Below are 15612 nucleotides of genomic sequence, written 5' to 3'. Positions count from 1 at the left end.
AAAATATTAAAAACATATGTTTTAAATGTATTTAAAAAATTGTTGATGTAGGAAATGAGTTTGAAAACACAGTGTAGCTAAGGCCACAAGTCTTCCAAAACTTCATAAAAAATGTCATAATCGAATCTGTAAAACTGTGAATTTTATGAAATATTTTCTAAGGCCATGTCATGTGTGTTTTTAGAGAAGGCAAATCAGATTGATTTATGGCCCTTGTCATCTCTGTAAGATCTCACATGTAAACACTGATGTGTGTTTTATATGTGTGTTTGGCTGTGAAAACTGCCCGTTTCATGATTGTATTGTTCTCACCAAACGAGTCTTTCACACCTCCGCCAGGTATGACACATTATCCGCATTATTCTTTTATCATTATTCTTTTGTTTTTATTCCACCTTTATTAGCCTTGATTGTGGTTTTTCAGGCTTTACAAAGCAACAAAGCAGCGATCTCACTTCAGTCTCTCTTTGCATTTAGCCCTTATTTATCAAAAGTCTTACTATAAAAATACAACAAAACATTTTCTTACGACCTTACGTGAATTATTGAGACAAAAATGCATTATGAAGAAGAAAAGCACCTGCTATTAGTAGCATTGTAGCTAACGTTAGCATCTAGCTACAGCAGACAATTTATGAAATTATTAATACACTTTTACTCAAAACTCACTTTAAACCCCGATCGAGTGTTTATAATAACTTCCTTTAGCGATCAGGGGTGGAATTTGGTCGTTTACTGTTGTAAAAATATATTATATGTAGCCTTTTTCATCGCTGCACAAGTTAGCATTTCCCATGTACATTTTCGATTTTTTTTTATAAAAACGCCCCAGATCTCAAGAAATTCTCATACCAAGCTTTACTATCGTAATCGCGGGTTTATTATTTGGATATTTCCTGTGTACAGAGGTGTTTCAGTGTTGTTTTGGCCAGATAACTACCAGGAAGTGTGCAGGAAGCATGTGACACGATGTGGCGGTGTCCATTTATGACACTGTAAGATTGACACTTGCAAGGCCCAATCAGAGTCTGAGTCACACACCGCATGAGCTGCCGGCACAGCAAACACATACACAGATCGCTGGGAGAGGCTGTTTATCATCTGATCGCGTAAATCCGTGGAAAATGAATAGAAATGACGATTCTGTCTGAAGAAATATGAAGTAAACATCAGTAAATATATCCATATATCTCCGCAGATATGCATCTTTGGTCTAAAAATCCTTATTGACGCTGTTCAGTGAGTCTATGTGAACACAAATAAACCGCTCTTGACGTGACTGAATATGAGTGAGTGATTAATTTCTATTCAAAATGTGGCATAATACGGATTTATTATTTTGCACTTCTGACATAAATCACTAAATATCTGTCACTGCAACAATGTTTTATCAAAATATTGGTCAAATATCGACACTAGAGTCTTTAAACTTTCAATTGATGCACAGTTTGTCAAGATGAAGTAAGACAGTGATGTTTAATGTGCTGTGAAAGTGAAACAATAATAAACTGGGGCCGTCGGCGATGTTCGCACTTAAAGGGGTTAAGGGAAAAAATGTTGAGCTCTTTTGATTTGTAATCATTTGAACTGCTAGATTATACCAAATAAGAGTGTCACGTGGGACAGAACAGTAGAAATGTTACCTTTAATGATTAAATGATGTATTGGAAAGTATGTTATAAGATAAAATTTTAAACGATTTCAACTCATAAATGGCTAGTAAGTTTCTGAAAAAAAAGTAACACATTTCATTTTGTAGTTGAAAGACTGAAATATAAAACATGGTTCAGAATGCTTTGTTTTATTTACAATGTTGAAGAATATTTTTTTTTTTACATTGTAATATTACAGGCAAAGCAGCTTTATTCTTCTTCTGCAGATTCTTCTGTTTTTTCTTAACAAAACTACATTTCTTAACTTAGATCTCAGATTCAGTTGTTGTACCTGAAAAAAATGGGCTTAATTTTTTTTTTTTTTTTTTTTTTTTTTTTTATTTAAGGAAGGAGGATTTTGAGACCATTTAGAATGAAATACCTTTTTTGTGTGAATTATTTTATACTCTGTAAAATAATACAGGACACTTTTTTATTTAAAATTACTAGAATTATTCATTTAATATGATCATTTAATCTGATATACATAGGGGTGTGACGGTTAGTATATAACCGTGAGACCGGCGGTTATAGTTGAACACCGTCATTAGAACTCTATAACCGGCAAAACCGTGTCATTAAAATATTTTTTACAAACATTTTTTATCAAAAATTATTTTCATTTTTTAGATAGGATCATCAGATGCGCAATATATCGGGAGACATGGTTTTTACCACTTAATGAAGTTTTGTAAGTCGTCAGACATGATATTTACCACTTCATTAAATTTTGCTTTGTAGAAAACCTTTCTTAAAAACGAATTTCGTTTTGTACAAATTTTATCTTAATTTTAATAAATGTTTCATCAACCAATTGCATGTATTTTAATAAATAAAAAGCAAATATAGCAGACAATGATAACCGTGACATGGAAGCACCAGCGCGCCGCGTTCACTTGCACTGCACTGTGAACTAGAGCGCATCTCATCGTAAATGAAACTCAGCGTAGGCCTATGCCTCATACATTAGCATTAAATATCTTTGCTGCATCCTTTCTAGAACAGACGTGTGCGGCTTTGAAATTTGCTCAAAAAACTGTGGCGCGGATGATGAGTTTTGTGACACATCTCCTTAATAAACGGAGGTCTGGAATCTCTGCCCCTTTACCGATCAGAGCGCGCGCTGACACGGAGTTAACCCGCTATCTCCAAGAACAACCAACTGACTCTACGACAGATCCACTAGCATTACCCCCCCTCCCCCCCCACATTTGACTCACGTCATAACCGTCATCACCAATTCTGAAACCGGCACACCCCTAGATATACATAGCAAGTTGATCATTCTGGTTACATACAAAGCAAAGCAAAATTTCAATTTACAGTTTAAATTTTGTTGAGTAAATATATGTATTTTTTGTATATGGCTCAGTGTACTCTGTATTTAACCCCTGTCACTATACAGTATGTCCTTTTATTTGCCCCACTGCATTCTGCATGATTCAGTGTCGTTAAGCTAATATATCTACATTGAACTTCCTTAGTAAGAACATGACTTACAGAGGACAAAGTACATTATTTATGTCTCCCTCCATTTAGACAAGTCTCTTAAATATTTCAGCACTGTTTTCCCCAGAGCAGGACTCTGCAGATCGATCAGTATCAAAAGACACCGTTTGCCCCCAAACGCTGTTTGACATCCAGCTATTTCTGTTCAGGAGCACTGGGTAGGTCATTGCTTGTTGGCAATCTTTTTCTCGTTCACTTTTCTGCTGGTTTCTTATTCTCTGTCTCTTAACAGTGTGTAAATCATTAGTTCACCTGTGCAGCTCAGAGCAGCTTGATGTTGAGATGTAGGAGAACTTCGCCTTTGGAGCGGGTGTTTGTGTTGTGTGTATAAATAAGGATTCTTATTTAATCCCAGAATCGGGTTTTAAGGAAATCTTTACTACAGCTATGCAGCCACTAACTATATAACAACAACAGCTGTTAACAATAATGATATGCTTGCTATTGTACTATGGTGCCACAAAAGTACAGTATTATTTAAGTATTAATTATAGAGTCTGCAAGGATATATACATTATTTTCCTCTAACTTTTTTTCATCTACATCTTTTTTTTTTTGCATGCAAATTATAGATATGTTTGCTCCATTTATTAAGTCTATTTAAATTTAAATTTAAAATAATTTAAATTGAAAAAGTTTTCTATTTGAATATATTTAAAAATTGAATTTATTCCTGCAATGGCAAAGGTAAATTTTCAGCAGCCATTACTCCAGTCTTCAGTGTCACATGATCCTTCAGAAATCATTATAATATGCCGATTTGGTGCTTAGTTGTTATTTCTATTTTTAATTACCAATGTTAAAAACAGTTATGCTGCTTAATGTTTTTGTGGAAACTTAGATAAATGGGAAATTCAAAACAACATGTATTTGAAATATATATTTTTGTGATATTATAAATGTCTTTACTGTCACATTAAATTAATTTAATTATTTCTTGCTAAATAAAAAGTATTAATTCTTTCCAAAAACAAATAAATAAATAAAAACACCTAAGTAGTGGTATTGAAGGTGGAGAGAGAACTGTACATGCACTCCCCCCACCTACAATCCCTGCCGGCCCGTGACTCGAACTCACAACCCTTCGATTGCGTGTCCAACTCTCTAACCATTAGGGCACGACCCCCACCCCATTGTTCATAGTACATTTACATGTTGATCATATGGGAGAAACTGCTAGAATAAGCATCATAGTGGACCATACTTTAAGTCAAAAGTCAGGCTCCATGACACGAGACACCATGTGAGTGTGAATATGTGTCAGTGTAAAGTGCACTGAAAGAACTAGACATGCCTGATGAAAATGACATCTCAGGCAGGCTGGATGGTAATGTGTTCCTGTCTTTCTAACAGTAATTAAATTTACTGTTCTCACAGTTCCTCCATGACCAGCTTTGCACTGAGCTGTGCTGTTTTGGGAACCAACTCCAAATTACTCCTCAGTGTAGATACATTGGCTTAACTTGTGCAAGGGAGCCCACCAGTGACTTACAGTACGTATGTGTGCATTTTATCTCTTTCTTTCTTACATAAAGCTTTTAATGAGCCTGAGATGAAATGTGCGTCCAATTTTACCCACAGCCCTCCCGTCTTCTGAGTAACTCCCCTGTTGACTGTGATGAAGACGCTGTAGCAAATGATGACAGAGAGAGAAGCTTCTCGTAGTACTATGAATATAAGTGGGGAAGAAATATGAATGATACAGATCAATTCTGACAACGTCAGCTAAAGGAGTCACCTTCACAGAGGCATACAGCTTTGTTCTGCTGGACAGCTGACAACTGACTACCCTCTGTGCATGAGCCTCATGGAAAAACACCCAACAAAATGGTGTGAGTGAAGTGAAAAGGTTAAAGATAAAGTATTTGTATCTGGCTTGCAACATATCCACAATCCTTTATATCTTGTTTTTTTTTTTTTTTTACTCCCCTTTAAACTTTTATTTTGTTGGCTGCATTTAGTTTAGTTTTTTCCTGCTATCATGTGGCCCAGAACAGACCTGGGAACCATTTTTGGGTCAGTTGAGAACCACTGGGCTGAAGAGAGAACTGACCCCACTGTGTCCCACCCTCAAATGCAGCAATACATTCCAGTCTAGATCCAGTAAACACCTGCCAGTGCAGACAATCTAAATTTTGTGGTGGCAAAAAAGAAGAAGAAAGAGTGGCGTGATGTAAAGGTAGTGGAATGAGGATGTATTTGCCTGTGGGGGGAAAAAAGACTGAAAGTAGGCTGGCAACAGATGTGTAGGGCAGTAAAAGTGTAATTGAAATGCCAGCAGCAATGGTCTTATCTACCCGTTCCAGCAGCTACCTCGCGTCTGAACATCAGTTAAATGTCATTTTAGCCCTGGCTGATTCAGGCCGACCACAATCCCCCATCTTCTGTGACTGCAGCCGCTGATGGGAGGGGAACAGCGGGGTGGGTGGATGATGGGAGGGGGGATTCTTGGAGAAAGCAGGCACTGAAAAAAGGAGAGAATGGTTGTAATTGGATTTCGTTTGCACGCTGTTGACTTCTACACCTGGGCTTAATTGGGAATTTGATATGGTTTATCACAAGGAGTCATTTACAGTTTGGACATATCATTATTAGCATTGTCTGTACTATTTATACACTTCATATTTCATAAACTTCATTCTCTCGTGATATTAGAAAATGGGTTTGAAGACAAATTCACCTGCCCTCAAATTGCCCCAGTCATGCTGCAGCGACCACAGGTCTAGACTCATGACAGGTGGGTGAGAGGAGGGATGTGACAATGGAGAAACGCTAGCTGTTGGTAATGAGGCTTGAACCAGCATCCTAATTCCAATGCTTCTATGACATTCTAAAAGTGTATAATGTCTATAAAAACTACTACCAGTGGGGAAAGTTGGGGCTGTTTTGAGTTGGGCTGTTGGTCATAATTATGCTTCTATTCTTTTCTTCAATTTTATATCCTTTAATTCAGTTCACAGCTACATTTCCTATCATACTCTGTGGTTGCATTGGAAATGTGCATTTTTGCTCTTTTTTTTTCTCTCAAAATCATTATCAGAAAGTGAAAATACAATAATCACTCAATTTATTAAGAGAAAAAAACTTTACCACATTATATTATGCCTTTGTTGTGTACTTGTTATATTTGCATTGTGCCATTATATATAAAATAAATATTATTCCTTAATTTGTAGGTTTCTCCCATTCCTAACCATTGTCTATACCCTAAAGAAGTTTAAGCAAACTGTTACAAACTCTTTTGTAATTTTTTCAAAATTCTTTTGTAATCATTTGAGACATGCTCTCCTCTATGATCCTGCAATTACTTTTCACACAAATTTGCTTCTAAATAACTATTTTTTATTGTAAAAGATGGGTGATTAATTTAAATGTTTGTACTAAAATAGTTTATTTTGTAAAAGAATTATATATTATTATGTCTAAAATAATATTACTTAATTTGTAGGTTTGTTAATTTAAAATCTGATTTTGTAGCATTGGTTTCCCATTCCTAACCATTGTCTATGTCCTAAAGAAGTTGAAGCAAACTCTTCCTTTCATGGTGCAATGGGGTCAGGGTAATATTAGCCCAAATACCCTCTGATAATGTTATCTATTCACCTTTGGAGCCCTCATTTTTTAACAGTCTATATTTTGGGAAATGCTTGCCTCTATATCAATATACATCATGAATAATATACAAATTAAGAAATTATTTTCCAAGGTCCAGGTACAGTGCGATATTGTGTCTTTTCACCTCAACATAACCTGACCTCCAATTCCTTCAGCGTTGTGTTTCTTTTGCAAATCCAGTGGCAGACAGTGTTTTGTTATTTCTCCAGTTACATGTGTTGAGGAAATGAAGAGAAACTCTCACATCTCTCTACAGTTTTGTCTCCATTGTCTTTTTTGTGTTGGAAGTTCACACAATCTTCACATTACGTAGTCAGCGAGATCCTGCAAGATTCTTTTAACACGTTTGGTGTCTCGTACAGCTCTTCCTATTTGCGCTGCTAATTTTGAAACTTGCTGTGAGGTTCTGTGAAGAGCAGCCCGATTGAGAATTTCAAATCTTTGCTCAAAGTAGAGCTGTTAGTTTTCAAGTTTTTATTTTGTTTGTATATTCTGTATGGCATTGGTTACATAGCACTACAAATTGCTCCATCTGCCTGACACACAACAAATGATCAGAAACTGCATTATACTCCGTACCATCAAGTTGAAGTTTTATTCATCAAATTCATAACACAGTGTACTTTAGTTTGCAGACAATTAAATGAGCTATACTGACTGAGATTGCTGCTGCGTTTAATATAAAATTTAACTACCATCATTTTGGCATCTCTGGGGCATTCATGATTCAGCAGAATGGGTTGGATCAGATACCTTCAGCAAACAACAAGACTGTTTTTGGTGGAGAGAATGAGAAATTAATGGCATAGAATGTAAATAATATATTAAAGAGTTTGGTAGCACTTTATTTTACAGTCCTGTTCCTCATGTAAATACTATGTACTTATTATAGTAATTACAATAACTTTGTAATAACTAGGTACTAACCCTGAACCTACCCCTAAACCTAACCCTACCCCATGTAGTTACCTTGTATTCCCAGAACTTTCTTAGATAAATACACTGTAAGTACACTATAAGTACATGTTAGTACACGCACTGTAAAAAAAAGTGCAACCCAGAGTTTTGTTGTGGTAATTTTATTTTTAATAAATAAAACTCCATTCATTGTTTGCTATAGCCTCTATCTATCTATCTATCTATCTGTCTGTCTGTCTGTCTGTCTGTCTGTTCATTAATTTACAAATTAACATTTTATAAATAAATATTTATTGTATGTCTGTTTTTTAAATAAATGTAACATACCATTTTCTGTTGTTGTTTGCAAATACATACTTTTAAGAGGTTTCCTTCTTCACTGCTAGTGTTCATTTTCATACATTAAAATAACCTTGTTTCCATGTATTTATTTATTTAAACAAAAGCCCTCCATAAGTATTGGAACAGTAGACAAAATTGCTATGTTTGCCGTGGAGTCAAGAAATCTGTAAATATGTTTGAAAGATGAATATGAGACAAAACTACAACTACATTTTATTATTGGATGATACAACTAACATGCTTTACCAACTAAGAATGTCAGAACTTTTTTTTTAGAGTTTCCTCCCCCTATCTGATGTGAGCATAAATATTGAAACAATCGCCCCTTTCTACATGATCAGCTGTGTTCTGTTGCATTAATTGTTAAGTTAAAAACATTAAAAAAAAACTGTCAACTGTTCCAATTCTTATGCTCACTGGAGATAGTGGGATGAACTCTAAACATGCTGTACATATTGTTTGGTAAAATATGTATGTGTTGAGCTAATAATAAAATTATGTAGTTTTGTCTCATATTCATATTTTTATCATATATGCAAATGCCTTTACTCCACACCAAGTAGAGCAATTTTGTCTTTACTGTTCCAATACTTATGGAGGGCACTATATAGTTATCCAACCAATTTTTTGGATTTACCAGCCCCTTAATGTCACATACAAAATAAGTTTTGTTTTTCAGTTTGTTCACAGAGTCACATTTTTGGTTGTTTTTGTCGTTTTCTCCACTGCTTGTGTTTCATATATAATAAAATAACCCTTGGTTCCATCTGCCTACAAATGTCTGCTTCTTGTTGTTTCAGAGGGTGATTTTCAACATTGTGAACTTCAGTAAGACCAAGAGCCTGTACAGAGATGGGATGTCCCCCGTGGTGAAGTCGACCAGCCGGCCTAAATGGTATTCATACCCTCTGCAAATATCACATCTCCACCTACACGCTGTTCGTCACTTTGCTTTCCGTGCTTTAATTCCAAATAACAAATCCACGACTTATCTTCCATGTGTAGCTTGTGCCTCTTCCCATTTGTGTAAAACAGGCCCAAGCATGGGTTCCACACAAGCCCTGCAGACACGGCAGTAAGACTTGACTGTGTACACTGTCCTCATATCTGACTGTCTTATCTCTCTACTGCAAACAACAGGATTTTTCGTTACCACCTCTTCGAGTTTTCACACTGCCGGTGTTCCTTAAAGGAAGCATTCAACGCTTTCTCACTTTCTCTTCCTTCTCCAAGTTGACAATGGTGTGTTTGATGTTCCAGATGAGAGCTTGTGTTGCCGAGGATGTTTTTTTTTTGTCTCCATGGTGATGCCGTCTGGGTAGAAAAAAGGGACAGTGACGGGGCTGTTGATAGAGGAATTATGAGAAATGCCAGAGAAGGAAGTGAGCTTCGGGCTGGACAAACTCCTTATACATGACTGTTCACGGCACATCACACTGGTGCTAATTTCCCTAAACATAGTTTAATTCAAATCAGTTCAAGTTTATTTGTATAGCGCTTTTCAGATGTAACTGAAGTACAAGGTTACGAGATACATTACCTGTAGCTTGTTTATTGAAGATGCAAGGCAACCAGCTAGAAGTGCATTACAATAGTCCAGTCTAGAGGTCTTGAATGCATGAACTAGCTTTTCTGCATCAGAAACTGGTAGCATGTTCCATAACTTGGCAGTGTTTCTAAGATGGAAAAATGCTGTTTTTGTAACATGGGAAATATGATTTTCAAAAGACAAGTTGCTCTCTAATATAATGTAATATAACATTTATGTGTCTTTTATTCAGCTCGACTCTTTGCGCTCTGTCAACGGTAGGACTGGTTTTATTAGAAACACATCTGCCTTCGTGGAGGAGGAGATGCGTGAAAGACAAATACAGTCCCCTAGCTGTGTGTATTTTTGGATGTCTGTTAAATGGCTACATGTATTACATCAATGTGAAGATAAGATCAAATCCTTTCTGCTCAGTGTGGGTTCTGCTATTCTTCTATATGTCTCTTCATGGCTTTTTTTGATAGCTTTGTCTATACTTAAGCCAAACTCACACTACAAGTACATACAGTTTCTCATTTAGTGTCTGTTTGTTGTGTACTTTTTCTAATTACGGTCAAGCTGTGTCAGTTACAAGATCATTAGAATCCTTGATTATTTATGATCCTGGAATTAGTAGTAATTTTTTTTAGGTAATGTTTTAATGAATGAATGAATTAATATAAATGTTTATACTGAATTAGTTTAAAATATATAAAAATGATTAAAAGTTGGGGCAATTGTCTTTTTTTATATATATTAATTAGAGAAACATTACATTTTTTGAAAGTCACTTATTCATGCCAAGGGTGCATTAATTTGATGAATGATACAGTAAAAACATTAATATTGTAAAATATCATTACAATGAAATGTTTTTTTATTTTTATATATTTTTAATGTAATTTATTTCCGTGATGGCAAAGCTGAATTTCCAGAAGCCATTACTCCAGTCTTCAGTGTTACAGTACGTGATCTTTCAGAAATTATTGTTATATTGTTCATAAGAACAGAATTTATTTAAAATATAAATCTTTTGTAATATTATAGATGTATTTACTGTCTCTTTTGATCAATTTGATGCATATTTGTTGTATTAAAGTTTTATAAATAAAACAAAGGCAAATTCTGACTCCAGATTTTCAACCGGTAGTGCATTTACAAACATGCCTTATATACTGTACAAATAGTAAAAAAAAAAAATTTCCACTAGTAGATTATGATGAATTATTTTATCAGCTTTCTAGATTCTGGACATGTCAGCCAACAACATGGAGGATTTGTTTTGTGATCGGTTTTGCACAGATTCTCACAGTGAGGAAAAGAGCTGTAAGAGCTTTAAAAGTTGTTTACGCCCTGGGGCTGTTTTCACAGACTTGTTCCAGCAACAAGTTTCAGTCCTGTAGTGTGTGAATGACTTGTGTGCCAGTTTACCTTGAGCCCTTTCCGACAACTTTAGGAAAAGTTCAGTTTGGCAAATTCCACGTACCCGCACACGCACCGATACACACACATCCACGCCTCCTATCAGTATCAATCAGAGTCGTGCATTACCATTCAAACACTCATCTGCCAGGTTGAATTTGCATGGGCCATGCAATCTGGGCAGGTGAGCCCTGTCAGAGGTAATAGCAGGGAACTGATGGATGCCAAAGTGTGCGTGCATCCATACGGGTGCGTACGAGAGAGCCACTACGCCACGTTATCCTGACGCACTGAACAGAGGTCATGTGACGGAGAGTGCCCGCTCAACGGAAGCCTTGACATCTGTCACGAGTCGATCAAGGGCATTCAGACAAATGGCAGGCATCTGCCAAGGGAGCCTGTCTTCCTCTGCCAAACCCTGGTCATGGCCTAATGGGACAAGACAATTAGATGGAGATGCTGGCGGAAAACAATGGACTGCAAAACATTTCACAGTCAAGTTGACGTCTCCTACGTGCCCGTGTTTAACATTTCCCGCAGCGTGTACTGGGGTTATTTAGGAGTTTGTGGCATGCTGTACCTCACTCTTATTGCAAACCATTTTTTAGAAATTAATAGGGCTACATCTGCGCAATTATGATAAAATAATTATTAATAATTAAAATGTGTGTTAGACTTGCTGTTTCGATGGAGGACTGTGACTTTACATGTAAAGTTTTTACATGTATGTGTATCTATCTATAACTGGCATTAGATTGTCATACTTTTTTAACATGCAACAAAATTATATTTTTAATGTGAATTTTCATATTTTAAGTCTGGGTCAGGTGAAATGTTAAACAATGAAAATATTTGTAAAAAATATCAAGGATAAAGGCCTGGTAAAATTTGTATCCTTCATATTAGCAAAAGAAAAAAAAATGTAATCTGTAAGTTTTGTTCATTTTTCACTTAGTAAGTTCATTTAGTAAAAAAAAACATCCCCGGGACATGATTTATCAATAATAATTATGCCCTGAAAAACATGAAAACAGGAGTAGACCTAAATGAATTCTGTAATTAACATTCAAAATTTTTTCATAATCTCAATCATTTATTTGATTAAGTAAATAATCATTTATTTATTATTTATTATTTTGCAGTCTAATATTATAATTGTGCAGCCATAAATTGCAGCTCAATTAGGATTTAAAATAAACTTTTTTTTTTTTGTTTAGATATTGCATTGGAAAAGTCTGGCTGAACTCTAACCCACGATGCCACAAGCACAAAACCTCTCAGTATACCCTCTGTGTCACAGCTCCAACCATCAGTCTTATTTCTACTCTTTGTGACAGCTACACAACAGTAACACAAACCCAGCCTTCCATTCTCAAAAAAATCAGTTTTTTTGCTACCTGGAAATGGAGCAATTTTGGTTAACTTTCTAACATTTTCCTAGCAGGGAGGAGGCAGACTGGCATTAGACGACATTTCTTTTATTTCCACCGGCATCAAAGTCATTGTCTGAATCATGCATTTTTTTTTAAACTAATCTGGAGCTCAAAGGACCGCCGCTTGTGTCAGGCTGCGGCATGCGGTGTGAAAATAAGCCTGTAGCATTTAGAGACTCTGAATACCCAGGCGAAAGCGACAGAGAACCTCTGTGTACAAATGCCACAGTGATAGCCATCAGATGGTGGGATCAGGGTGAGGTGATCATACCGCGCACTGGTCGCCGCCGCTGCGGTGCAAACTTGGGCATTAGGACTTCAATAAGACCACGTAATTCTCACACAAATGCAAGACGATCCTCTCCGTTTCACATCCAATTATAGAGGTGTGAAAACAACATGCTGTGACACAAAGGGAGGCCTTACACACACACACACACACACACACACTTTTGCATAGAGGTACACATGCTCCTTTCTCACGATGCACACAATCACACACGTGATAATGGCCATATGTGTGGACTGGCTATATGTGGTATTTAATAGATTGTGTGTGAAACCGAAGTAAGGGGAAAGGTTTATGTGATCATGTAGCACTCTGTTGTTAATGAAGTTTTATGCTAGTTAGGTGCTAATATCAGTGCTGGTAAGTGTAGCCATGTTGTTGACCAGTAAAAAAGTCCCTGTTGAAATATGTTAACTAAGGGCATGAAGCTGACTAAGTTACTTAAAGACATAGTTCACCCAGAAGTGAAAATTTGCTGTATATTTACTAAATGTCGGGCCATCTAAGATGTAGATGAGTTTGTTTATTCATTAGCATTGCATCACTTGCTTACCTATGGATCCTCTGCATTGACTGGGTGCCGTCAGAATGAGAGTCCAAACAGCCGATAGTAACATGACAATAATCCGTAAGTAATCCGCAATCCGATCATGTTGTCAATATTTTCCAGAGCGTTCTTGAAAAGTTTGGAAATGTGGGATCTTGAGCAATATCATCACAAGTCCTTACTAATTTTGTACTGACTTTGTTTTAATAAGGGACAACACAAACTATGATAACACATTTAATAAAACACACTTTGACCTATAAACATTTCATTCCTGTGTTCTGCCCGGCATGTTTTGTACTAACCTTAACTGGCAACCAATCAAAAACGCTACAAAGACCCGATGATTGAATAATCTGCGAAAAAGGCACCATGGTTTTAAAACGGCCATGATGCCTTTTTCACAGATTATTTGATCAGCCGGCATTTGTAGCTTTTCTGTTTGGTCCACACATAATAAAATCTATATACAGGTATTGCTGTTATTATATAATGAAAGAGAAAAGTATTATTTTTTGTCTTCAGTGAAGTTAGTTTAATCCACAAAAAAGGCACAAAATGGCACAATTTTATGGTACACACACACCCGCAAAAAAAGATTATGTTGTCCAAAATTCAACTCATAAATCAAATCATAAATGCCACCTGTTTCTGACTAGCAACAGCATGTAGCAAATTTAGTTGTTTCAGTCCTAAAGTTTTTTGTGTGTGTGTGTGTTGTGCCTAATGCTCATACTATTTCTCAGCCATAAATTGCTTGGAATGTAACTAAAGTTTATTTTTTAGTTTCTTCAGTGCTTACATATATTCACTTCCAGAAAAAACAAACAAAAAAAAAAACAGATGGCAGTACCCTTTCAAAAGGGGTTCTAATTTGTACACTTTAGATACTGATATTTAAAAGTATTAATATATACCTTTAATGTACTAATATGTACCATTTAGGGTCAATTAATGTACAAAGATACCTTTTAGCTTTTTGTTCCATAAAAGTGTAGTAGAAGCTTAAACTAAATACTGTCGGCCATTTAAAAAAAACAGAGAGGTTGATCCCCTTCAGTATGTCCCACCCAAATATATGCATTTAACCAAATATGTGAGTATTCTTCTGTGATTCATGGTTGCTGAGGGGCAATTTCAGAAGACATTTGAAATTTGCAGACAAATAGTGTCATCTCAATGTTTTGAGCTTTAAAAACCCCAAGCAGCCATCTTTCATTTCTCTTGAGCATTTGGTTTGTATTGTTGTTGCCGAGAATTTCTTTCACTTTCTCTTTTTCGCTTATTTTCCATCATGACAGCAAAGTGGAACTGCTCAAAAACTGCTAATCTTTCTTTGACAAGTAGATATGAAATAAAGCAAAGAGCAGCTTTAACTGTCTGATCCAGCCCTGTATGAAGCATTGGATAAAAAAAAAAAAGATTGAGCGTGGGAGAGAGAGAGTGAGAAAAGGAGAGACAGACAGTTTAAGAAAAAAGAAGAGAACAGATTGCCTTTGCTGCCTTTATCTGCAGAAAAAGTCACTTTTAAACTGAAAGTTGAAACCTTTATCTCTATCTGCAGAGACTGTTCTTTCTCAAGGCTGGCTGATGCTGGAGCCCTGTGTGTGTATGTGTGTTTGTGTTTGTGTGTGTGCGCGCGTGCGCCGCCTGGGGCTCATCTGTTCTTGGCCTCCATGATAGACAGACAGGCATCAGATTGGAACTTGGATGCACTCATGTTTGTTTCTGGATGTATGCGTGTTTATGTGCCTACAGTCCAGCAACAGGTGCAGTAATTATCAGAGTGAGGGTAGTTCCAGAAGCAGCTTCTAACAGCTGACGAGCAACATCTTACAGCAGAAGATCTGACAGCACTGGAGCTACACCACACAAGATGGCAAGCAATAATTTCAGACAGTCCGTCTTTGTTCTTTATCTTGACCTCATGTCTGCTCCAGTTGCGTGAAGATCATGAGTCTAATTAATATGAAGTAGCCTAGTCTTGTGTAGCTAGACATGTAATTTGAGGTCTACACTGTAGCAATCAATAAGCAATCATTTTTTTATTATTTCATACTACTCTGTTCACATGCCGTTTTTCCAATAATTCCACACTCATGGTAAAATTGTAAGTATCATTAGCAATTTGCCAGGTCTTCTAAAGTTGTAGAAATACGTAACATTTTCTTTTTAGTTATGTATGTTGAGTTGTAAAATATTTATTGTGTTATAAATTTGCTATTGTGTAAAGTAAACTTTACTTGCACACATAATTTGAATGAATCATTGCTCAAACTTATTCGTAGATCAATCTGAATAATGCATTACGAAACTGGATCTGAATCTAAATAATTGAAAGTTTACTGTTCCAAATT

At 36.2% G+C, this 15612-nt stretch overlaps 1 protein-coding gene across 1 annotated transcript in view; it reads left to right on the top strand.

Moving 5' to 3' along the window:
• LOC113107061 (cytosolic carboxypeptidase 6-like) overlaps positions 1 to 15612 on the top strand; it is a 220144-nt gene that overhangs the window by 108568 nt on the left and 95964 nt on the right. The window contains exon 5 of the mRNA XM_026269218.1: positions 8837 to 8931. Coding sequence (XP_026125003.1) covers positions 8837 to 8931 — 95 coding nt within the window. The remainder of the gene's footprint in view (positions 1 to 8836; positions 8932 to 15612) is intronic.

The sequence above is a fragment of the Carassius auratus genome, chromosome 8 (assembly GCF_003368295.1).
Source record: "Carassius auratus strain Wakin chromosome 8, ASM336829v1, whole genome shotgun sequence".
Classification (NCBI taxonomy): domain Eukaryota; kingdom Metazoa; phylum Chordata; class Actinopteri; order Cypriniformes; family Cyprinidae; genus Carassius; species Carassius auratus.
The sequence above is the reverse complement of the archived record's forward strand: the minus strand, read 5'-3'. Positions and strand labels throughout refer to the sequence as shown.